The 25,952-nt window shown below is 36.3% G+C and overlaps 1 protein-coding gene across 3 annotated transcripts in view; it reads right to left on the reverse strand.

The window, feature by feature from the left end:
* SPAG17 (sperm associated antigen 17) overlaps window positions 1-25,952 on the reverse strand; it is a 285,233-nt gene that overhangs the window by 89,950 nt on the left and 169,331 nt on the right. For all 3 annotated transcript variants that reach the window (XM_056819265.1, XM_007485278.3, XM_007485281.3), the window contains exons 26-28: window positions 15,885-15,996; window positions 13,637-13,812; window positions 10,817-10,973 (exon numbers count right to left, since the gene is read on the reverse strand). In XM_056819265.1, the coding sequence (XP_056675243.1) occupies window positions 10,817-10,973; window positions 13,637-13,812; window positions 15,885-15,996 (445 nt within the window). The remainder of the gene's footprint in view (window positions 1-10,816; window positions 10,974-13,636; window positions 13,813-15,884; window positions 15,997-25,952) is intronic.

The following is a 25,952-nucleotide window of genomic DNA, read 5'->3' on the forward strand; positions in this document are numbered from 1 at the left end:
GGGATTTTTCCCTGGCGACCAATTATTTAGATTTCAAGTCACAAAGCTAAAATTATCCTTTACAGTTGCCCTCCTTTGGACACTTTCCTACTTATTAACAACCTTTTTAAAGCAATGATGCTCTAAAACAAATACAATATACAAGTTTAGGTCTGATGAGGGCAGAGTACATTTGGACTATCACCTATTTCTGAAAGCTTTGGTTCTTAATTTAGCCCAAAATCCAATTAACTTTTTTGATTGTCACAGCCTACTCATTTTGAACTTGTAGGCCACTAAAATCCTCAGATTTTTTTCCCCAGAAAAACTATCTAATCACACCTCTTTCGATTTTATATTTGTAATTTGTATTTTTTTCATATAGAAGTGGAGAACTTGACATTTGTCCCTGTTAAATTTCATCTTCTTAGATTTACTGGATCTTTGTAATTATGACATTCCTTCCTTGATATTTGCCAACCATCCCTTTAAGAATCATTTTGAGAAATTTTCAATGAATTTGAATGAGTCTCCTTAACCTGCACTTTGAAAATTCTGACTTTTTTTCTTAGAATCATCACCACACTTGACTTTTTCAATCTTGTGATTTTGATCTCCTATCTTTTGTTAGTTTTTCATAAATCACTGATAATGGCTCAGCAATCACATCTACCTTTTTTTTTTCTTTTAGGACTGAAGGATGTAGTTAATCTCAGTCGGGTAACTTTATTTCATTAAGAGTAGCAAGGTATTCTCTTGCTATTTCATTTGTGTAAAAACTTTCAGTCAATCATTTTTGTTCTTTCATTTATGGGCAATAGTCATTCTTTTTAGCTGAGAAAACAAATGAAATAAGAATTAAATAATGTTTCTCTTTGTTATCAGTTATCCTTGACATGGTCATCTATACATTTCTCTTCTAATCTAGCTTTTACAAAAATCCGTTTATTTTGTCTTTAGCTTTTCTCACCACTCCTTTAAGTTTATTTTAAAATATAATTTCTGATATTAATTTTATAAAATGAATCTTTTTATTTCATTCATATTCTTTTGTTTCATTCATATTCTGTTAGGTGACCTTATCCATCTGCTGCCTATATCTTTCTAAAATCTAATTTGGTTGAATTCTTTGTGTATACACTTTGGTTTCTTCATACAAGACCAATTATTTCACTTCTTTGGAATTTTTTCATTCAAAATTGCATTCATCCCTTCTAGGATGACTTCCCCTGAAGCTTTTTCATCTATAGGATACTAACTAGTTTCTTCTTAACCCAATGAAATTTGCTTTCTCAAATTATAGTGTGCAGATCAGACTATATTCAAATTTCTTCTTCTTGATCATAAACTCTAGAATGGAGTAATCACTTCTCTCATGGCTCTACCAGCAACCAATTCCTCCCTGATAATTAGAATGATTCTGAATAAAATCTCACTTTGTTGCTTCCTTTGCCTTTAGAAGGATAAAATTATTATTAAGGCGAAATGAGAAGTTATTTACTGCTGTGCTTTTGGCACAAAGATCTCAGATATCTCAGTAACTGAAATCTCCATCACATCTACATAATGATATGCATTATGTAACCATGGAAAAATCTTCTAAATTAATTAATTAAATAAATAAAATTAAAAGACCCAACTATATTATACCTCTGTGCCAGGATTGTGATTAAAAAACCCCCAACAACTCCATCTATTTCCTCTTTCTGTCCAGGTGGTCTATAGTATACACTTATGATACAATTCTATCCTGTCCCTCCTTTTTATCTATCCCATTTTTGTGACTAAGAATACTCATCTAGAGCTATAGGATAGGTTTCATTTTATCAGGTCTCAGTGATACTTTTGAAGTAAGGAAAGTTAAGGGACCTTACATAAAATATACAAAAGAAGACAATGAAGGCTAGAGAAATAAAATTACTTGCCCCAAGTAACAAAGTTTCTTGGCTGAGTCAGGCCTATTACCCTCATCTGATTCTCAGCAATGATTAAATGACGGATACCATAACAACTATAGATACCCAGGACTTCTTAGAATTGCCACAGTATGTCACATTTCCTTGATCCTGAATATGGCACTGGTAAAGCTGTTTAAACATCATTGGTCATAAAGCTGGACAGAGCCAGCTTTTAGAACACTAGATTAATGAAGAAATATTTATTCTGTATCAGACATGATGCTGAGTACCAGGAAGACAAAGACAGGAATGAAACCATTTTTAATTTGTATATTCTGTTGGAGCTTAGGTGATAGTTCATTTGTCCTTTTGCTGAATTATCTAGACCTATATCAACCATCTATGCTTGGGACAGATGCCTTTGAGATGGTAGTAGTAGATATACTAAATCAAGTCATCATCATTCCCCATATACTCCAGCTTTGCATATACTTATTTTTTTTTCATGGAAAAGGCTTATCTTTTGCATTGAACATGTTCTATATTTTGTTGTTTCTTTCCATATATGTATTATCTTTCCTATTATATTGTAAGCCCTATGATGTCAAGGGTAATCAATGTCTAACTTATTTTTGTATCTCTTTTCAGTGCCTAGCATACTTCTTTTTACATGAGGTTTTTTCCTTTTTTTTTTTAAACCCTTACCTTCTGTCTTGGAGTCAATACTGTGTATTGGTCACACAGCTTGGAAGTGGCTGAGGCCAGATTTAAACCTAGGACCTCTTGTCTCTAGGCCTGGTTCTCAATCCACTGAGCTACCCAGCTGCCCCCCTGAGGTTTTTTCCTTTTAAAAAATTGAAGTTTTCTTGCCATCTCAGGGAGGAAAGAGAAAGGGAGGGAGGGAGGGAGGGAGGAGAAGAATTTGGCTCAATATTTTTTAAAAAGGAGGTTAAAATTATTATAATGTAATTGAGGGAAAATAAAATATTTAAAAAATTAAGGTTTTATGGATATTTTTTGTTTTGATAATGCTCTCATTTTGAAACATATCATTCCCCAATCTCTTACCCAGAGAAAGCAATACTTTATCACAAAGATTAAAAGAGGGGGAAGCTATTCTGCAAAACCAGCCAAAACATTAAGCAAGTATGATAATATATGTCATGTTTCATGCCCAAGGACCCCTATTTCTTCAAAGAAGTAATTTTAACAAATCGAAATACAACTGGAGGTTCATTTTTCTCTTTGTGAGATGCTTTTTCATAGGTACCTTATTCCGTTTTTTAAAAAAAATAACCCTTATATTTTGTCTCAGTATCAGTTCTAAGGCCAGTGCTAAGTAAATGCCCCACAGACGCATAGCCAGGTAGTGTCTGAGAACTTGAACCCAGGTCCTCCCAGTTCTAGGCCTGGTGCTCTATGTACTCTGCTACCTAGCTGCCCCTCAGTTCAATTATTTTGACTGTTCTTTCCATTTATAACTGGAGGTCATTGTGTTTATTATTTTCCTGCTTATGCTTACTTCACTTTGTATCAGTTACAAGAAAATGTCCTATGCATCTTTATAGTCAACATTTCTTATGGCACACTCATAAACCATAGCTTATTTAGGCATTTCCCAATCAATGGACAGGTACTTTGATTTTTCTTTCATGCTTTTGGAAAAAGTTCTCCATGGATAAGTGAGACAATGTCAATTCAGCCCTAACGTTTTTATCATTCTATGGATCTTAGAAATTTAGAGTTAAGGAGGGACCTCAAAAGTCATCTAGTCCAACCACACATACTTAGCAAGCAATTGTCTAGAGTCTTCAAGAGGACCCCCAAGTAACCTTCCCTAGAGTTTCCATTCTATTTTGTGCATTCTGTTTTGGGAGTGTTAATATTGTTAGGAAGTTTTTCCTGATCTAAAACCTAAATCTGTCTCCTTGCTATGATCAATACTGCCTTTTAACAGCATTGAAGATCACTATAGTAAGTTCTCTACCCTGCGTTGACCACATTAAAGAATTCTTAGAAAAATAGAAATTGATATAGGTATTGACCAAATTTGCCAATTTACCAAATTGATGTAGAAAGCTCACAATAAATTCTGAGACAATTTTTTTTAATCCTTACCTGCTGTCTTAGAATCAATGCTGTGTATTGATTCCAAGGCAGAAGAGTGGTAAGGGCTAGGCAATGGGGGTTAAGTGACTTGCCCAGAGTCACACAGCTGGGAAGTGTCTGAGTATTTGAACCTAGAACAATATGTTACATTACCTGTGTCTTATAAGTTTATATTTTATTATCCTAATTAAAAATATTTTTTCACAGCCCTGCAAGGTTATAGGATTGTAGATTTATAACCAGAGGGGATTTTAATGGTAATCTGGTATAATATCTTTATTTTACAGATACGGAAACTGAAGAACAGACAAATGGAGTATCCCAAGGTCACACAGGGAGTATTGGTTCTTAGAGTGACTCATATTTATATAGCACTTTAAGAAACTTATATTACATGCAAATACTCTACATAAACATAAGAGAGGCACAAAGTGTTATGAGAATTCTGAGAAGGGAAAGATAATTTCTTAAGACTTCAGGGAAGAACTAGAATTGGAACTGGACCATGAAGGATGAGTAGGTTCTTTCTCTACTCTCTCTCTCTCTCTCTCTCTCTCTGTCTTTCTCTCTCTCTCTCTCTCTCCTTCTTTTTTCTCCCTTCCTTCCTTCCTTCCTTCCTTCCTTCCTTCCTTCCTTCCTTCCTTCCTTCCTTCCTTCCTTCCTTCCTTCCTTCCTTCCTTTCTTCCTTTTTCTTTCTTTCCCTTCCCCTTCCCCTCCCTTCCCCTCCCTTCCTCTCCCCTCCCCTCCCCTCTCCTTCCCTTCCCTTTCCTTTCCTTTCCTTTCCTTTCCTTTCCTTTCCTTTCCTTTCCTTTCCTTTCCTTTCCTTTCCTTTCCTTTCCTTTCCTTTCCTTTCCTTTCCTTTCCTTTCCTTTCCTTTCCTTTCCTTTCCTTTCCTTTCCTTTCCTTTCCTTTCCTTTCCTTTCCTTTCTTTTCCTTTCCTTTCCTTTCTTTTGGAGTTGTCACATTTTATAGGAGATGATTAATGGATATGCAAAATCAATTTAAATAAGACCGAATCTAGCAATAGACAGTGGACCAGTTGAATAGGGAGCCAGCAAACAATGACCTCTTGGTTTTATAGTTAAAAAGTAAAAGTTACTTTAATCAAGGTAATGAGGCTAATGGGCTTCATGTGTTTGTGAAGCAGAGAAGCAGAGGGTGAAATGATTTGGAAACAATTTCAATGGGGTGTTTACATTTAGGATTTTCCTTCCTTTCAGGTTTTAGGTATGGGCCCAGAAGCCCCAAGAGGAAGAAGGCCTAGGCAGCTGCAACAGATCCATCTCAATGCTCACATTTCCCCACAGAACTGGAGGTCTATTGGACACCAGATGTCCTTGAACCCACAGAAGATAAACAGAATCATGAAGGGGAGGAATACATATTAACAATCTAGAGTAGTACCCCTTTCATTTTCCCCTCTTTAACTACTGGCATTCAGCCAATTGCTTCTTTATTCAAGCTTGTGTTGGCTCTGGCATAGATAAGACATATTTCCACAGCAAAGAAAAATATTTTTTCCCCACAAAATATATATGCCTGTCTAATTATGTGGAGTTGAGAACTGTATAAGTAAATGTGGCATACAAAGTATGTAAAATAAAGTCTATTTCTTTTAAAAATAGCTGAAATTCAAATATATTCATTCTTGACTTCTTTCAACATAAGCATAATGAAACATCTGTTCATGTTAGATACTCTACAGAAAGCCTTTGCCTTAGTCACTTAAAGTCTATTATCTAAGAAATGGTGTTCATTTAGACTAAAACTCCCCATTTTAATATACACTATTTTTAAAAAACCTTTACCATCTGCCTATATATATGGTAATATAACATAACAATATAATTTGTGATAAGATAATACAGTATAATACAGCATAGTACAATATAATATAATATAATTAATATATACTAAGTATTATTTCTAAGGCAAAAGAGTGGTAAGGACTAGGCAATGGAAATTAAGTGACTTTCCCAGGGCAACACAGCTAGGAAGTATCTGAGGTCATATTTGAACCCAAGACCTCCATATATGCCTCTTAAAGAAAAAAAATATCATAGCATTTGAGTGTTAGAAGGACCTCAGTGATCATCACACAACAAATGAATTCTCACAAAAGCATAGCCAAAAGTGGGTGTCCAGTCTTTCCTTGAATACCAACAAGGACAGGTAACCTATAAGTTCTCCAGGTAGTCCACTCTACTTTCAGATAGCTCTAATGTTGACAAAGATTTTCCCAATATCAAGCTTAAACTGTCTTCCTTGCAACTTCTATCCTCTGCTTTTAACTCCTTTGGTCAAAAAAGAAACAAATCTAATCCCTCTTTCATAAAACAGCCCTTCAACTACTGAGGATAACTGACATATCCCTCTGCAAAGTCTACTCTTCGTTAAGCTAAACATTTCTACTTGATTCAACGGACACTCTTATCTGGTGTTAAAGCCATACTTTTTGCCCCCAAATGGACAACCTCTAGCTTGCCAATGTCCTTCTTATTCTCTAATGCGCAGAACTGAATAAAATACTCAGAAGAAGTCTGATGAAGGCAGAATACAGGTAGACTATCACCATCCTATTCAATTAGTGAAGAGGACATGAATAAAATTTTCAATAGAAGAACTAGCAATAGCAACTATGTGGAACAATGTTCCTACTTATTAATAATCAGAGAAATGCAAATTAAAAATAAAAACTCTGAGGTCTCACAATACACAGAAATTGGAAAAGATGATAAAAGATGGGACTAGTCAATGATGGTGGGAGAGAATAAAGTAATAATGTTAAGTGAATTGATATTTTGGGGGGATTCATGATGTTCTGGGTAAGAAAAAGAAGTCACATGGAATACCAGACATAAAAGGAACTGAGAAACAATTCATGCTGAGCCCTGTCCAGCTCTACCCACTCTCCACTGCAGGCTAGCCATGGCACAAAACATTCTATTTGGGATAGAAGTCATCTTTTGGAGTAGAAGATAAATTTTTAAGGATGTATGTTTAGTGATAGTGAAATTTGATATATAATTGAAATTGGTGCAATTTTTTGTCATGGAAGAAGACTTATGCCAGATATAAGTGGAATTCCTTGTGTGACTTCTGGTACTCAGAAGTGAAAAGGAGCTAATCCTAATTTGATTGCAATGGCTAAGGTTATCAATAATGATGCTCATTGGTTGGATATTTGGGCTATAGTTCATTGATTAGTTATTGATGCATTGCAAATAATTGCAAATATTAGGATTATTGAAGCTGTAGCTTGGGTTATAAAATATTCGATAGCTGATTCTGTGTTTCATGTGTGATGGGGGTAAGGTATTAATGGGATAATAGCTAGTGTATTAATTTCTAACCCTATTCAGTCGGTTAACCAGTGATTGCTAATAAGAGTTACTGAAGTTCCTGTTAATAAGATGAGTGAAATAATGGTTAATATATACAGAGACATTAGTATGGGAAGGGTGTAAACCAACATTTTCGGGATATGGGATGGCTATATTTTGGGGTGGCTATATTATCATGTTATTTGTATTCTGTAATTACTTTCTTTGTGGAGTGAAAAGAAATTGCACTTATTGCTTTTATATATATTTTTAAATTTAAAAACCCTTACCTTCCATCTTAGAATCACTACTGTGTATTGGTTCCAAGGTAGAAGAGTGATAAGGGCTAGGCAATGGGGGTCAAGTGACTTGCCCAGGGTCACACAATCAGGAAGTGTCTGAGGTCAGATTTGAACCCAGAACCTCCCATCTCTAGGCCTGGGCTCTCAATCCACTGAGCTACTCAGCTGCCCCCTGTTTTTATATTATTCCCACATTATCCTTTAGTTAGGTAACTACAACAATGCTTTTAGGAAGAGTTAGACTTAGTTATTAAACTGTGCATAAGGTATCAATTGTAATAATAGAATATTAGCCAAGTAATAGAAAGGATATAGTTTGATGTGTTAAAATATTGTAGCAAGTAACTAAATTAAGAGCATCTACTGGAGGAATAAAAACTACAGGTCTGTGTAGTCATTAAGCTGTAACTTATGCAGCAGGAGTCTGGAATGGTGACTGCACAGTTGGGGTTGTTGTCTTAATGAGATAATAGGAAAGCAACCTTGACACGTCCAGTGTTATTAGATCCTGTGAAGATTTATACTCAGAGTTTTGTGACTTATCTTTAAGTCTCTTCCCAGAGTCAATGTGATGGTACTGGGTTATTAGTTATAGGATTCACATTAAAATGTTGACAATGTGTCTTGCCTTAACCTTGTACTAGAATTTATTAATCATTATCAAATATTACCAAAATGTTATAACATTCTGATATGTAGTCCTATTAATCACTTATGCTAATTAACAATCATGTTTCTATAAAACAAACTGTTGAATATTTAAATAGTTTCTTTGCCACAGGCTGGGTATGGTGACACCACAGAATAAAGACTGATTTTCTGGCTTGAGATTATGGCCCAGATTTTTTTTTTTTAACTGGAGTAATTATTTATAAATGTCTCTTTTGGCGTGACTAAAATAAAAGGCCATAGTAATATATGATTTGGTATAACCAGGATGGAAAGCAATGGTGAATATGATGAAAACAGAGAAAGGCAAAAAGATTTATATGAACTGATGCAAAGTGAAGTAATCAGAACTAGGAACACAACATGCGTGATGCCTACAACAGTGTAAGAGGAAATTGAATGCTGTTAAATTATGGAGAATAAAACCTTGCCCATCAAAAGAGTTATGTAGAGATATGTTCCTCAATACTTTGAAGAGCTAAGGATCCACACATGTGGAACACTCTATATAACATTAACCTTTTTTAATATGTTGATTTGTTTTGCTGAAATTCTTTGTTATAAGTGACAGCTTTCTGGGAGAGGTTAGGAGAGAGGCTACAGAGAGAAATCTAGATAATGAAATAAAATTTTATCAGTAAAATCAATTAAAAAAGAAAATCAATGCTGCTTTCAATTTAAGGACCTTCATTTCCTCCTGTGGTTTGGGAACATGTGGGTCTGACAGCCATCTAGCCTGGAAGGAAAGGGCATCTTTACCTAGGTTGCAGCTTTGTGTTAGTCTGCAAGGGAAATTCACATCTGTTTCACATATGTACTTTGGTGTTTTAGGACAGAGACAAACACCTTAGTTTCCAATGCCAAGCAATTGATCAAACAACAACAAAAAAAGCATTATTGAATACCTCCTGCATGTCACGCATTGTGCTAGGCACTTGGAATATAAAAGTAAAAATAGTCCTTTCTTCTGGGATTTATTTTTCTACTGTATGCTCCTAACTGGTAAGTTGTATCATCTTCACTATTTTTCCCTCCTTTTATTTTTCCTTTACTGTATTCCCCCCCTCTTTTATTCATTCTCCTGTTTTTACTTTTCCTTTCTTCTTAATGTCTCCTCTTTATTTCTTTTCTAAGCCTTAGGCCTTCTAATGACATTTATGGACATTTCCTGTACCAATGACCCATAGGTTTAAATAGATCATACATTCCTGGTGAAGGTCTTATATCTTTTTATTTTAGCCAAGCCCCCAAAGAAGAATAAACAGAGGACTACTCTTCAAAGAGTGTAATCACAGAATGAAATATAGCACAAAAGCTTATCTTCAAAGACCCAGGATTGGAGTCTAGTGGATCTGGGTTCAAATCTAGCTTTAGACACTTAACTGTGTGACCCTAGGCAAATCACTTAATTCCAATTGCCTAGCTTTTACCACCCTTCTGCCTTGGAAATAATTCTATTGATTCTAAAATAGAAGGCAAGAGTTTTGTTTGTTAAAAAAAACTTATCTTCTCCTAGAGGTGGCTTCCATCCCAAATAGAATGTTTTATACCATATTTAGCCTACAGTAGAGAATAAATACAGTTGAAATGGCCTCATCATGGATGGTTTCCCAGTTCTTTTTATGTTTGGAATTCAGTATGACTTCTTTTTCTTACCCAACTCATCACGACAATCCAGAACATTAATTCATTTAACAAACTTCAATTGAATCTTTACCATGTGCCTATTCATGTAGGATATATGAAGATTCCATAAGACATGATTTGTTCTTTAAGAAAATGAAGATTAGCAGAGGAAATAAAACTTCTACACAATTTACTGTAGTTTGATATAACTTTTCTTTCAAACATTTCTTTCCTTTCAAACATTCCTATAGTATTATGTTTAGGTCTCTAGCCCACATTACTCTCTACCTTATAAGATGCCTTTTTGGGTACACATTATATCCCTCCAATAGAAGATAGTGCTGTGTCATTAAAAAAAAATCTTTGTTCCCCTAGTGCCAATATAGTCCAAGACACATTATAGGCATGTGCTAGGTTTTACTGAATAAAATCTGAAATGTAGCTATAGAAGTGGCAGAAGAATGAAGATCTTTCTTAAACCATAGTGTGCCATCAGACATACCCACATTCAAATAGAAACACAAAAAGATCATCCGAATCATATGGAAGTGGTTTTGAGATAATCAAGTTTTGAATGATCCATGCTATGACTCATTTCTATTAATGTGGAAAATCAAGAATTAACTGTCCTGAAAACATTACCATGTAGTAGAAAGAACACCAATTTTATAGTTATAGGATTTGGGCTGAAATCCTTCCCCTGACACTATCTATGTAACCTTGAGTAAGTCAATTAACACTGTTGGATTTCAGCTCTCTCATGTGGGGCTGGACTAAATGAATGCTAAGGTTCAGCTCTGACCCTATGATCCCATGGTAAATTTTACAAAGATTGGATAAAAATATACATGCAAGCCTTTAGAATTCTTCCTTGAAGCCACTCTGAGTTGGGCAGCCACAGCATTATCACCTTTCTTGAAAGGGACTTCAGTTGGGGGATTTTCTGATTTTTGTAGAATAAATGAGAATCTCATTTCTGTTGAGCCTGGAGCTGTAGAACTATCCGAGTGGACACACACAGGACCAGAATCTGGACTGTAGCTTACTGCACCATCTGCAAAGAGTATCTAAGGACAACATTGATATTTCAGGTTAGTCTTCACAAAGTAAGAGAGAGATAATCAAGCAATAAAGAACAGATTGTCAGACTAAAACTAATTTGAGAGCTGACATGGAAATATGAAATCTTTTTTTCATTTTATTTAATTATATGACTGAATAATTTTCCATGGTTACAAGACTCATGTTCCTTCCCTCCCCTCCTGTGTCTGACACACAATTTCATTGGGTTTAATATGTGTCATCGATCAAGACCCAGGAAATATGAAATCTTGAGGCCAGAAGAAAGAAAACTCTAACTCCTGGATGTGTGACTCTTGGATGAAAAGCAGTCTTTAATATATCTAGTAAGATTTTGGGGAAATTTAATTAATTAGTATATATAATCTAATAGGCCAGCAGGTTGTCTATATGACAGTCAGAGCCACCAGTAGGCAACTAAATGGCCTTATTTAAATGAATAATTATAGCAAAATTTCTTGAAGTGTCATATATAGAGATTTCTGATCACTGTCCACTGCTGAAACAACTGAGACATTCCTGTGACTGATCAGATGCTATTTCCCTACTTTTATTATAGGGGCAAGACCTGTGATCTCAGGAAGATGCAGAAATTCCAGGTAAAGAACCTTTCTCTACCAACATAAATTGGTAGCTTTTCTGCCACATGGTGAGAGAGTTGCCTAAAACACTAAAAGTGTAATTGACTTTCCCAGGATCATAAGGCTAATATATGGTAGAAGCAAGACTTGAACTCAGGTTTTCTCAGCTCCAGGGCTATACACTATATCATAATGTTTCTCAAAACATATGGTATACTATTTTAATCTATTTAATAGATCAGTGGGGCCACAGAATATGGTTCTTTTGTGGAAGATTAAAGGAAGAATATAATCAAAACCAAGGATACAGAACTGGAAGAGACCTTAAATAGTTTAACTCCCTCATTTTACACAGGAGGAAACCAGTCCAGACAAATAGTGACTCTCCCTAGATCACATATTTCAAATAGAGGAAATAGCATAAAAATCCCCCAAATGACAAAGATTGGGACATCTTTGAGGAACAGTGATTAGTCCTATTTAACTAAAATCCTATAAATGAAGGGAAATATTAAAATGTAAAATGAGAAAAATAGGTTACAGCTGAATCATGAAGGAACTTGAATGCTGAGTGGAAGAACTTTGGTTATTTATTTGGGGAAACCATTCAAAACTGAATTACTGTGCTCAGCTCTCAGGGACACCATTTAGGAAGGCTATTGATTAGCAGGAAAATACACAAAAAGGGATTACAAGATAAACACTTCTAAATTTAGAGGTTATCTAATCCAATCCCCTCTTTTCATAGAAGAGGAACTGAGGCATAGAGAGATTATGCAACTTGTCCAAAGACTCACAGATAAGAGAATTGGATGTCTAATTCAGATCCTCAGACTCTAAATCAAAGCTCTTTCTACCCATGCAACCATTAAGCTAAAGGGTCTTGAGCTCATGTCACATGAGAATCAATGAAATGAACAAGAGTTAACTGTTAGGTCTGTAGAAGAGAAAACTTAAGGAGGAAGTGATTGCTATCCTACATGGCAGAAGGATTAAAAAGTTTCTACTTAGCCTCAAAGGACAGAGCCAAGAGCAATGAGTGGAAGTTACCAAGAAATAAATTCAGTCATGATAGAAGGGAAAACTTAACAATTAAGTCAGTAAGTCAAATCAACAGGCACTTATTAAATGCCAATACATGCCAGTCACTGTTAGAGGTGCTATATTAACATGAGGCAAAAATTAAGAATGCTGTATCACAAAAGGGAGAAGTTTTACTGTCTCTGGAGGTTTTCAAGGCTGGATGATGACTCCTTTTTAGGTAGGTGGACTTTAATTAGATTACAGATTTCTGAGGTTGGGTTTTTGAGGTGGTTTCCAATTGTACAATTTCCTGAGTCTGAATTTTTAAAAAGGACAAAAGAGAGCTAAGCATGTTTGAGCAAATATGAAGTTGCCAGTGGAAAGAGCAAGAGTGAAGATAGTAGTTAGGGGATGGGGTGGGGCAGGGGGAGCAGAAATCAAGAGAGAAAGATCCCAGAGCAAGGGGAAGAGGATGAACTAGTAAGGTATGAATATCATGGAAAGTCAAATTACATGTCAAATGCTTCTAGTGATTTATTCAATATTGTACTTATTCTTTTAGTTAGTGAGCTCAGTATATGAGATGTTAGATTCAAGTTTTTTCTATTTATACACTGAGAGGGAACAGCTTGGTGAAATGGGAAGCATCAGATAACCTGGTTTCAAATCCCCATTCTACCACTTACTACCTGGGTGACCCTGGGAGCAAGTATCCTGTTTGGGTTTCATTTTCTTCACCTGCAAAATGAGAGAGCTGGACTCTCCCTGAGATTTCTTCTAAGTCTAAATTTTTGATCCTATGTCAACAAGCCAGTCCCAATATTTCTCTAGGAATTTCTACGGATAAGTTTTATCTCCCCAATAATAATGTGTCAATAAACATCCTGGTTGTCATCCTTTTCTCCCTCTCCCTGACCCATCTCCTGTCATTTTCCAGTGTACTGTAGAAACAACCAATGTAAGAATTATTGATGAATTCTCAAACTCTTAAGAAAGACAAGTTTCAGAGTCTTAAATGCAGTCAAATCTCCAGTCAGTTTCTTTACCTGTGTGGATCCATCCACCATGTACTTGACAACAGTCCCTTGACTGTTAATAACTCTGGACAATTCCTGTTCTATTGGTGGTGTCACAGTTTTATGTGTCTGAGAGTACTTCACCCTTTGAGGATAACTCTGCCGAACCATGATGTCCCAGGTATAATCATCCCCAATGCGTGGACCTAAAGATGAAGATTATTTGTGAACTAGATGTTGCAAAAGGAGTTAGGATTTAATTTTCTTGCTTTAATGAAAACAATTATAGTTTCTGAGACTAAGAAATAAGACTTTTCCATGTCATGGTAAATGGCCCTTAGTCATAATACTATGATATAGTTATAACAAATTTTATTAGATGAAGGAATTGGAATAGCTAAAGGTTTATAGACTCATAGATTTAGGGTGGAAGGGACCTTTGAGATCATTTTGTCCAACTCTTTATTTTTTATAGATGAAGAAACTGAAGCCCAGGGAAGTTAAGTGACTTACCTAAGGGCAATGCATCATACTAGAAAATTAATCCTCCATTTTTGCCTTTCCTCAAAACTTTTATTTTCTCTGTGTCCAGTTCTCAGTCAGCTGTAAAGGAGGAAAACACCTGACCAAGGAATTCAAATAAAGGTATATGATCTGAAGATCCTGAAGAATCTATTGATATTGTATACAGTATCTGACATCTCATGCTGAAATATATATAGGGAAATGTCAACTTAACAAACTTGATGGTACAACCAACTTATCAAGTTGATTTATTGAATTTAGACTTGAGAGTTCCTATTATTCTGGGAATAGAGGTTGCTTTTTTGGAGAAAAAGCATTGAGTTGGCAGTCAGGATTTTAAGGATATAATTCTAGACTTGCAATTGACCAGCCACATGATCCCAGGGCAGTTATGTGGCACAAAATATTGAGCACTGGGCTGGAGTTAGAAGAGCTGAATTCAAATTTGGCCTTAAATACTAGCTGCATGAGCTTGGACAAGTCAACTAAATTCTTTTTGTCTCAGTTTCCTCAACTGTCAAATGGGGATAACAATGGCACTAACCTCTCAGTCTGCTTGGGAGGAATGAATCAGATGATACTTGTAAAGCACTTAGCACAGTGCCTGGCACACAATAAATATAAATTCTATTATTGTTATTATTATTGCTATTATTATTTATCTATTCTTGACCTTAGTTACACAATCTCTAAAATGAAGGAGCTGGAATATTCTCATCTCCCAGGTCCCTTCTAGTTCTAACATTCTTTGATTCTGATAATATCCAAAGAACCAAATAGTTCCATTAGAAGTAATATAAGTGGGCATTTTGCCAAATGATGTGACAATAAGACTTCATGACTATAAAGTGAGGTTGATTATAAGATATCCATGGTATTATTGAGAAATAACAATATGTAGGATATGCTTGCATACAGAATGCCTAGGAATAATGATAATAATGCTATTTCCTCTCTTGTCTGTCCCCGTGCTTCTCTTCCCTCCCTCCCTCCATTCTTCCCTCCCTTCCTTCCTCCCTCCCTCCCTCCCTCCCTCCCTCCCTTCCTTCCTCCCTCCCTTCCTTCCTCCCTCCCTCCCTCCCTCCCTCCCTTCCTTCCTTCCTTCCTTCCTTCCTTCCTTCCTTCCTTCCTTCCTTCCTTCCTTCCTTCCTTCCTTCCTTCCTTCCTTCCTTCCTTCCTTCCTTCCTTCCTTCCTTCCTTCCTTCCTTCCTTCCTTCCTTCCTTCCTTCCTTCCTTCCCTTTCTGCCCCTGCCCTACCTCCTCCTCTTATATGTTCCTGTCTATACCAAGCACTTACTATACCTGGAGAAACTATTGCAAAGAATTTTTTATTAATAGAATTGATTTTAACAAGATCAGCAAAATATTGTTTTTGTGAACCTTCAATTAGGATGTGGAAATTACCTTGCTTATCACCTTATTTGGGGAAAAGGGAGGAATCAGGGCTTATGATTTTTCCAATGAAGGGAAACTCTGGTGTACAAACTCTCTTTGTTGAAGTAAATCTGGCAAATATGTAAATTTATAGTCTTTGAAATAACCTGGGCATTGAGAAGTTAAGTAACACAGCTAGTATATGTGCCAAAAGATGGGCTTCAACCCCCTCATCCCAACTCTAAGGATATCTCTCTGTCCCTCATGCCAGGATACCTCTTAGTAATCTTGAAAATATAAGCAATTGGTTTTCAAATGTATCATTCTTAGTTATGATTTGACTGTATCCATAATTCTTGTAATGACTCACAGTACTCACCTGTAGAAAGGTGGCCAAGGAAGGTCAATACCAGCCCATTAGGACATGAAATATTTAGTTTTTGGAAGGAAGGAATAAAGGGGGGCTCTGTTGGAGCCTCACTCTCTTCTTCCTATGGAATAGAATGCAGTTAGTTTCAAGGTATCTGTTTACTGCTTTAAATCAAGGGCACTGATTAAATTAAGTTGAAATCCAAGGAGCATTTGCTGGGTAACTACTATGTGTTCACAATTGCCATGACTAATAAGGGATACAATGAAGAAGATCAGAATCTCACTGTCAAAGACTATCTAGTTTGGGAGACCACACCTACCAGATAAAATACTTAATAATGACAAAACAGTATACAGTGTGCTGAATATGCATTTATACAAAAGCACACATTTTGTTTCATTTGGAAATTCTTACCTTCTGTCTCAGAACTGATACTAAGTATTGGTTCCAAGGCAGACAAGTGGTAAGGGCTAGGCAATGAGGGTTAAATGGCTTTCTCAGGGTGACATAGCTAGGAAGTGTCTGAGGCCAAATTTGAACCCAGGACCTGCTGATTCAAAGCCTGGATCTCTATCCACTATGCTACTTAGATGCCCCACAATGATCCTCTTTAGTACCCTCATGTAATTTTCCTCCTCACTCCCCCTTCCATTAAAAAAAAAAAAAGTGTTTATTTGTATGAGCTTTCTATGAATATTTGCCTCAAAGGTGTTTTTTTTTTTAAACAAAAACAAAACAAAACAACAAATATTTACCATCTGTCTTAGAAGTGTCTTGAGGCCACATTTGAACCCAGGACCACCCATCTCCACGTTTGGCACTAACCTTTTCATTTTAGAATAAAGAAACTGAGATCCATAGAGAGGGTGACTTGAACAAGATCATATGGCAGATGCAGAGTTGGGGCAGGAATTTGTATTCGCCACCATTCAGTTAAAAGTATGGTAACTTACCCAGGTCATATACCTCAGCAGCAGCAGTGCCCAGGCCAGCTGAACAAGCTGTGGTATATGACTGGAATGGAATACCATTGTGCCATAAGAAATGACAAACAAGATGATCATAAAAAAACTTTGAAAGGGGGCAGCTGGGTAGCTCAATGGATTGAGAGTCAGGCTTGGAGACGGGAGGTCCTAGGTTCAAATATGACCTCAGACACTTCCTAGCTGTGTGACCCTGGGCAAGTCACTTGACCCCCATTGCCTAGACCTTACCACTCTTCTGCCTTGGAGCCAAAACACAGTATTGATTCCAAGACGGAAGGTAAGGGTTTTATTTTAAAAAAACAAACAAACTTTGAAAGACTTTTATGTAGTGATGCAAAGTGAAGCACACAGAACCAGCAGAATCTTTGTAACAGCAAAGAAAGTATGATGGTCAGATGTAAATGCTTTATTTATTATCACCAACACAAGGATCCAGTGTGGTGGAAATTTATCTGCTGAGACTAAATAAAATAAAATAAAACAAAGTCTCCAAGTCAAAAAGAAATAGGTTTATTGAGAGAGGACTGGTCTCACAATAAAGCCGGATTCTGGTTAGCAGCTGTAGACCTCGAGCCTTGAGTTCAGACTCCTAATAAAACAAATTATGCCATAAGCCGGTCAGCTGATATGTTTCCAAGGGTTTTACATACAGAGAGGAGAGGCAAAAATGGAGGATTGATTTTCTAGTGTGGTGCATTGCCCTTGGGTAAGTCACTTAACTTCCCTTGGCTTCAGTTTCTTCATAAATAAAAAGAAAAAGTTAAATGAAATGATTTCTAAGATCTCTTCCACCCTGAATCTATGAACCTATAAACTTTTACCTATTCTAGTTCCTTTTGTCTAATAAACTTTGTTGTAAATATATCAACAAAGTATTATGACTCAGGGTCATTGGCCGTGACACTGAAAAACCTCATTCAGTAATCTCAGAAATTATAATTGTATGAATAAGGTCATAAATTTAAATCAGGGGGTGGGCAATACCCAAACAGAATCGCTGCAGAGAATTGCAGAATTATAGAATACATATACAATACAATATCAGAATAATAAGGAGTATGAGATTTTACATTCACATTGTCATTCCAAGGAACTCATGATGGAAAAGACTATAAAAGGAACTGATGGGACCTCAATACAGATCGAGTAAATCATTCTCTATTTTATTTTCTTCATGAATTTTTCTCTAGTGAAAATGATATATGCATCCTCTTTCACAAGATGATAACAGGAAAATATGTATTAAATGATAACACATGTACAGCCTATTTTGTATTACCTGTATTTCAGAGGAGGGAAAGTGGGAGGGAAGGATGCCAAATGTTAGAAAATCACTATTATAAAACATATTGATATGTAAATTAAATTAAAGAAAAAAGTAGTGCTCAGGCCAGAACCTGTAGGACAGTAGATAAAAGGCTGAGTTCAGAGGTCATCTAGTCCAACCCTCTCATTTTACAGATTAGGAAATCAAAGCCTTGGAGAGTTGAGATGTATTTTTCTAGGTCTTACTGGTAGCATATAGCTGACCTGCAAGCTGGAATTTGAATCCAAGCCTTCTGAATTCAAGTGCAATGTTATTGTTGTTGCTGTGTTTTTCCACGATATACGATTTTCTGAAAGATCAGTTAGGTAGCACTGTGGATAGAGGGCTGGGTCTGGAATCAGGAAAACTCATCTTTCTGAGTTCAAGTCCAACTTCAGACACTCACTAGCTGGGCAAATTACTTAACCTTGTTTGCCTCAGTTCATCTGTCAAATGAACTGGTGAAGAAAATGGTAAATTGCTCTAATCTTTGCCAAGAAAACTCCAAATGAAGTCAGAAAGTTTAGGACATGACTGAAAATGAAAGACCAACAACAATAAAAGTGGGAAAAGAGATTATGGTCAAAAGAACAAAGAAAGACTTTGACTTTAACCTTTTTTTACAACTATCGGTCAAGCCAGGTAACATGTTTCTTAGCCATAGTCTCTCTCTATCTTTTTTTTTTAAACCCTTACCTTCTGTCTTGGAGTCAATACTGTGTATTGGCTCCAAGGCAGAAGAGTGGTAAGGGCTGGGGGTCAAGTGACTTGCCCAGGGTCACACAGCTGGGAAGTGTCTGAGGCCAGATTTGAACCTAGGACCTCCCATCTCTAGGGCTAGCTCTCAATCCACTGAGCTACCCAGCTGCCCCCGCCATAGTCTCTTACTAGGATCCAGATACTTTCCTCAGTTATTTCAATAATTTTCTAAAATTCTTTCAACCCAAAAGATTAAAACAGGCAATCTCCCTTTATGAGGAAAGGAGCTCAAAAAACCCCAAATGGGGCCACAATGAGTTGGACATGACTGAAAAAAAAAATGACTGGAACTGTTTCCTGATTTGGCCTATGGTTTTTCCTACAATATTTTTCTTCCAGACTTGATAAGATAGCAAACATAGAAATATTGAAAACATGAGTGTCCCTTAGTTTTTAGATTCAGAGAGGGCATTAGAGGGAGCAGGAGCCACTGGGAACACATTGGGAGACAGGATTAAAAAAAGAAAAAAAAAGAATTAGTTTCTGTATCACAATAAAACCATATATGATCATTTTGCTATTGTTCATTTCATGGTCATACCTTACCTGGCTAAAAAATCATATATTTTATGAATTTTTGCACTATTTGTGCATGATTTTCAGGACTCTGAGGTTTACAAAGCACTTTTAAAACATTATTTCCCTTGAGTTTCACAATAGTCCATTTTTTTTTCAGATGAGGAAATAGAAAACTTGTCTATGGAAATCTGGGTTAAGCAAAAAGTCAACCTCAGAGCCAATCTTTACCTTGTCCATTTAAAAACAATGAAGAAAGATGGCAGTTTAGAGATAGCAAAAGTTCAGACTTCCCAAAATTCTTCTTCACTGAATCAAAACCACAATGCTTTGAGGGGACTGAAAACCTGACCTAACAGGGGACTGAAAACCTGACCTAACAATAGGACAGAACTAGGGAACCCTCCTGCTGGACTCAACTTAAAAGGTACGCCCTTCCTCCAAAAAAAACCTGAACTCTATAACATGCAGGTATAAGGGGAAGGAAAAAGGAAAGTCCCAGGACCCCTCCTCCACCTACAGTTCTTAGTCTCCAGCAGTGGCTGGAATTTCTGGGCAGGCAAGGGAGCTAGTCCAGAAGGAGTACCTTGCTGGCAAAGCTGTGCCAGGCCCAGGGCATTGAACATAGGCAGTGTAGAGGCAACTGGAGGATAATCTCAGTGAAGACAGCCTAGGTGCAGTGAAGATACTCCATCTTGAACCTCCCCTCCCTTCTTGAGGTTTTGGCCTCAGGGCATAGCCAGTTTTTCAGATCAACTCTGCCCTGGCTCAATCTTATCAATAGGGCAGATTAGAAGCCTTCAGTGGGCAGGGAAGCTCAAGCTCCAACACCCCTAATATGAGAGACTTGAAAACTAAGCTCCAAGGGTAAAGGCTGCAACAAACTACAGACAAGTGAGAAGCCCAGCTCCTTTTCAGCTTCTGCAGCCAGCTGGGGAGGATCTGACCTCGGGGCTCATTAATACCATTAGCCTAAGCTGGTCAATAAGCAGATAAGAGAAGAAGACCCTTCAGGACAGAACAACCCAAACCCACAGATTCAGGAAATAATGAGAGGAACAAGTCTACAGGCAATTACAGGGGGAAATAAGGGGGAAAACATGAGTAAAAACAGAAAAAGAAAAAAAGAAATTATAATCAACAGCTTCTATCCAGACAATGAACAAAGAGAAAATGGAACAGAGGAAGATCAAGGAATACCAAGCAAAAACACAGAAACTCTTGTGAATTGGACACAGGCTTTGGAAGAACTCAAAATGCAATTCAAAAAACAATTAAGAGAGGCTGAAGACAACTGGGAAAAGAATGAAAAAAGCAAAATAAGTCACCTGGAAACAGAAAAGAGTGTCTCAAAAGCCAAAATTAACAAGCTTGAAAATGAGGCAAAGGAGATGAAAGATCAGAAGGAGAAGGATGACCAAAAAGCCAGAGATGAAATTCAGTCTTTAAAAACTAGAATCTAACAACTAGAAGCAAATGACTTCACAAGGCAGCAGGAAGCTATAAAACAAAATCAAAGGAATGAAAAAATTGAGGAAAATATTAAATGCTTCATCCATAAAGTAGAAGGTCTAGAAAACAGGTCCAGGAGAGACAACTTAAGAATCATTAGACTACCAGACGATCATGACAAAAGAAAAAGCCTGTACATCATTCTACAGGAAAATTATCCAAAAAAACTGCCCCAACATTCTAGAGCAAGAGGGAAAAGTAGAGATTGAAATAATCCACAGATCACCCCCTGTATTTATTCTTCATTTGACAACACCCAGTAATGTTATAGCCAAATTCAAGAACTACCAGACAAAGGAAAAAAATATTACAAACTGCTAAGAAGAAGTCATTCAAATACCATAGAACCATAGTTAGGATAACACAGAATCTGGCTGCATCTACAATGAAGGATGGAAAGGCATGGAATATGATATTACAGAAAGCAAGGGAACTAGATCTACAACCAAGAATCAACTACCCAGCAAAACTGCAGGGGAAAGTATGGTCATTTAATAAAATAGAAGACTTCCAAGCATTCATAAAAAAAAGACTTGACTTGAACAGAAAATTTGATGTCCAAACACAGAACTCAAGAGAATCACAAAAAGGTAATTAATTAAGAAGGATGAAAAACAAAAACAAAAACAAAAAACCCTTTTTAAGGGACCCAATAAGTTAAAATGATTTGTATCCCTACAAGAAAAGAGGATACTGGTAACTCTTAAAAATTGTTATTATCTGGCTAAGAAACAGAAAGGAAGATCAGTGGAATAGACTGGGGGAAAGCGACCTCAGCAAGACAGTATACGATAAACTCAAAGATCCCAGCTTTTGGGACAAAAATCCACTATTCGATAAAAACTGCTGGGAAAATTGGAAGACAGTGTGGGAGAGACTAGGAATAGATCAACACCTCACACCCTACACCAAGATAAATTCAAAATGGGTGAATGACTTAAACATAAAGAAGGAAACCATAAGTAAATTGGGTAATCACAGAATAGTATACATGTCAGACCTATGGGAGGGGAAAGGCCTTAAAACCAAGCAAGACATAGAAAGAATCACAAAATGTAAAATAAATAATTTTGACTACATCAAAATAAAAAGCTTTTGTACAAACAAAACCAATGTAACTAAAATCAGAAGGGAAACAACAAATTGGGAAAAAATCTTCATAGAAACCTCTGACAAAGGTTTAATTACTCAAATTTATAAAGAGCTAAATCAATTGTAAAAAAAATCAAGCCATTCTCCAATTGATAAATGGGCAAGGGACATGGATAGGCAGTTCTCAGATAAAGAAATCAAAACTATTAATAAGCACATGAAGAAGTGTTCTAAATCTCTTATAATCAGAGAGATGCAAATCAAAACAACTCTGAGGTATCACCTCACACCTAGCAGATTGGCTAACATGATAGCAAAGGAAAATAATGAATGCTGGAGGGGATGTGGAAAAGCAGGGACATTAATTCATTGCTGGTGGAGTTATGAACTGATCCAACCATTCTGGAGGGCAATTTGGAACTATGCCCAAAGAGCCACAAAAGAATGTCTACCCTTTGATCCAGCCATAGCACTGTTGGGTCTGTACCCCAAAGAGATAATGGACAAAAAGACTTGTACAAAAATATTCATAGCTGTGCTCTTTGTGGTGGCCAAAAACTGGAAAACGAGGGTATGCCCATCAGTTGGGGAATGGCTGAGCAAATTGTGGTATATGTTGGTGATGGAATACTATTGTGCTAAAAGGAATAATAAAGTGGAGGAATTCCATGGAGACTGGAACAACCTCCAGGAAGTGATGCAGAGCGAGAGGAGCAGAACCAGGAGAACATTGTACACAGAGACTAATACACTGTGGTATAATTGAATGTAATGGACTTCTCCATTAGTGGTGGTGTAATGTCCCTGAACAATCTGCAGGAATCTAGGAGAAAAAACACTATTCATAAGCAAAGGATAAACTATGGGAGTGGAAACACCAAGGAAAAGCAACTGCCTGACTACAGTGGTTGAGGGGACATGACAGAGGAGAGACTCTAAATGAACACTCTAATGCAAATATTGACAACATGGAAATGGTTCGAATCAAGAACACATGTGACACCCAGTGGAATCACGCGTCGGCTATGGGGGATGGGGGGGAGGAGAAGAAAATGATCTTTGTCTTTAATGAATAATGCTTGGAAATGATCAAATAAAATATTATTAAAAAAATTGTTATTATCATCTGGGTAGCTAGAAGAATTATACTTAGAGGGAACAGTAACAAACTGTGTAGGATGAAATGCCAAGAAATGTGTGTGTGTGTGTGTATAAAACTAGAGGTAAAAAGAAGTTAATACCAAGAGAAATGGGAAAAGAGAGAAAATGGGATAAATTTATATGTCATAGAGAAGCTCATGGTGGCAGTGGGGGAGAACACCAATACACTGGAAGGGTAAAGAGGTCAGAGAAAGGAAATACTTAATTCTTACATGCATTGAAATTGACTCAAAGAGGGAAGAATGATCAGATCCATTGGGGCAGAGAATTAATTCTCATCCAATAGAAAAGTAGAAGGGTAACAAACAGACTAGTGGAGAGAGAAGTAATTCAAGGGAGGGAGAGTGCGGGGGATAGATTAAAAAGAGTTTAGGGGGAAGCTGGGTAGCTCAGTGGATTGAGAGCCAGGCCTAGAGATGGGAAGTCCTAGGTTAAAATCTGGCCACAGACACTTCTAGCTGTGGGACCCTGGGTAAACTACGTAACCCCCATTGCCTAAAAAACCAAAAAAAGACCCTAAAGAAAATAAGAGAGGAATAAGAATGGGGTAGAGGAAGGAAAATAAGGGTGGGGAATAGTGATGCTGATTAAACATAAAATACTGTTGTAGAAGGAAAGAGTGAAAGAAGAAAGGGCAGGACTACAAGTAGATATCAAAATGTTGGGAAATATACAGTTGGTAATCACAATGGAATGTGAATGAAATGAACTGGATATAATAAATGGATATAATAAAATGGAAGCAAATAACAGAGTGGATTAGAAAGCAAAATCCTACCATATGTTGTCTACAAGAAATACATGTGAGGAAGGTAGACACACACAGGGTAAAGGTAAGCGGATGGAGGAAAATCTATTGGACATTAACTGAGAAAAAGAAGGCAGGGGTTACAATCATGATATCTGACAAAGCCAAAGTAAAAATAGATCTAGTTAAAAGATACAGGGAAGGTAATTACATCCTGATAAAAGGCAGTATAGACAATGAGGAAATATATGTACTCAACATGTATGCACCAAATGGTATAGCATCCAAATTTCTAAAGGAGAAACTAGTGGAGCTCAAGGATGAAAAAGGTAGTAAAACTATACTAGTGGGAGACCTGCACTTTCTCTATCAGATCTAGATAAATCAAACCAAAAAATAAAGAAGAAAGACGTAAGAGATGTGAATGAAATCTTAGAAAAATTAAAGTTAGTAGATATGTGGAGAAAAAATAAATAGGAACAAAAAGGAATACACCTTCTTTTCAGCAGCACATGGTACATTCACAAAGACTGACCATGTACTAGGTAGTAAAAACATTGCAAACAAGTGTAAAAGAGCAGAAATAATAAATGCAACCTTCTCAGATCATGATGCAATAAAAATAATAATTAGTAAGGATTCATGAAGAGGCAAATAAAAAATAACTTGGAAATTAAATAATATGATTCTCCAAAATCAGTTTTAAATTAGTTAAAGATCAAATCATAGAAACAATTAATAATCTCCTTGAAGAAAATGACATTGATGAGACATCCTTTCAAAATCTATGGGATGCAGCCAAAGAAGTACTCAGGTGGAAATTTATATCCTTGAGTTTATATATTAACAAATTAGGGAGGGAAGAGGATAATAAATTGAGCATGGAAATTAAAAAAAAAACTAGAAAGTGAACAAATTAAAAATCTTCATATGAAAACTAAATTAGAGATCCTAAAAATTAAGGGAGAAATTAATAAAATCAAAAGTAAAAGAACTATTGAATTAATAAATAAGACTAGAAGCTGGTAGTTTGGAAAAAAAACAAACAAAATAGATGAAGTACTGGTCAATCTAATTAAAAAGGAAAGAAGAAAACCAAATTAACATTATCAAAGATAAAAAGGGAGACCTCATCTCTAATGAAGAAGAAATTAAGGCAATCATTAAAAAATATTGTGCCCAATTATATGGCAATAAATATGGCAATCTAGGTGTTATGGATGAGTATTTAGAAAATATAAATTACCTAGATTAACAGAAGAAGAAATAGAATACCTACATAAACCCATACCAGAAAAATAAATTGTCATCAAAGGACTCCCTAAGAAAAATCCCCAGAACAAGATGGAATCACAAATGAATTCTATCAAACATTCAAAGAACAACTAATCCCAATATTATACAAACTATTTGACAGAATAAGCAAAGAAGGAGTTCTTCCAAATTCCTTTTATGACACAAATATGGTACTGATTAGCTGGGCAGGTCAAAAACAGAGAAAGAAAACTACAGACCAATCTCCTTAATGAATATAGATGCAAAAATCTTAAATAGGATACTAGTAAAAAGACTCTAGCAAGTGATCACACAGGTTATTCATTATGATCGGGTGGGATTTATACCAGGAATGCAAGAATGGTTCAATATTAGGAAAACTATCCACATAATTGACCATATCAACAAGCAAACCAACAAAAATCACATGATTATCTCAATGGATGCAGAAAAGCCTTTGACAAAATACAACACTCATTCCTTTTGAAAACACTAGAAATCATAGGAATAGAAGGGCCTTTCCTAAAAATAATAAACAGTATATATCTAAAACCATTGGCAAACATCATCTACAATGGGGATAAACTAGAAGCCTTCTCAATAAAATCAGGAGTGAAACAAGGATTCCCATTGTCACTTCTATTATTTAACAGTATTAGAAACACTAGCAGTAGCAATTAGAGAATAAAAAAGAAATTAAAGGTATTAAAATAGGCAAT

This window comes from Monodelphis domestica, chromosome 2 (assembly GCF_027887165.1).
Source record: "Monodelphis domestica isolate mMonDom1 chromosome 2, mMonDom1.pri, whole genome shotgun sequence".
In the NCBI taxonomy this organism is placed as follows: domain Eukaryota; kingdom Metazoa; phylum Chordata; class Mammalia; order Didelphimorphia; family Didelphidae; genus Monodelphis; species Monodelphis domestica.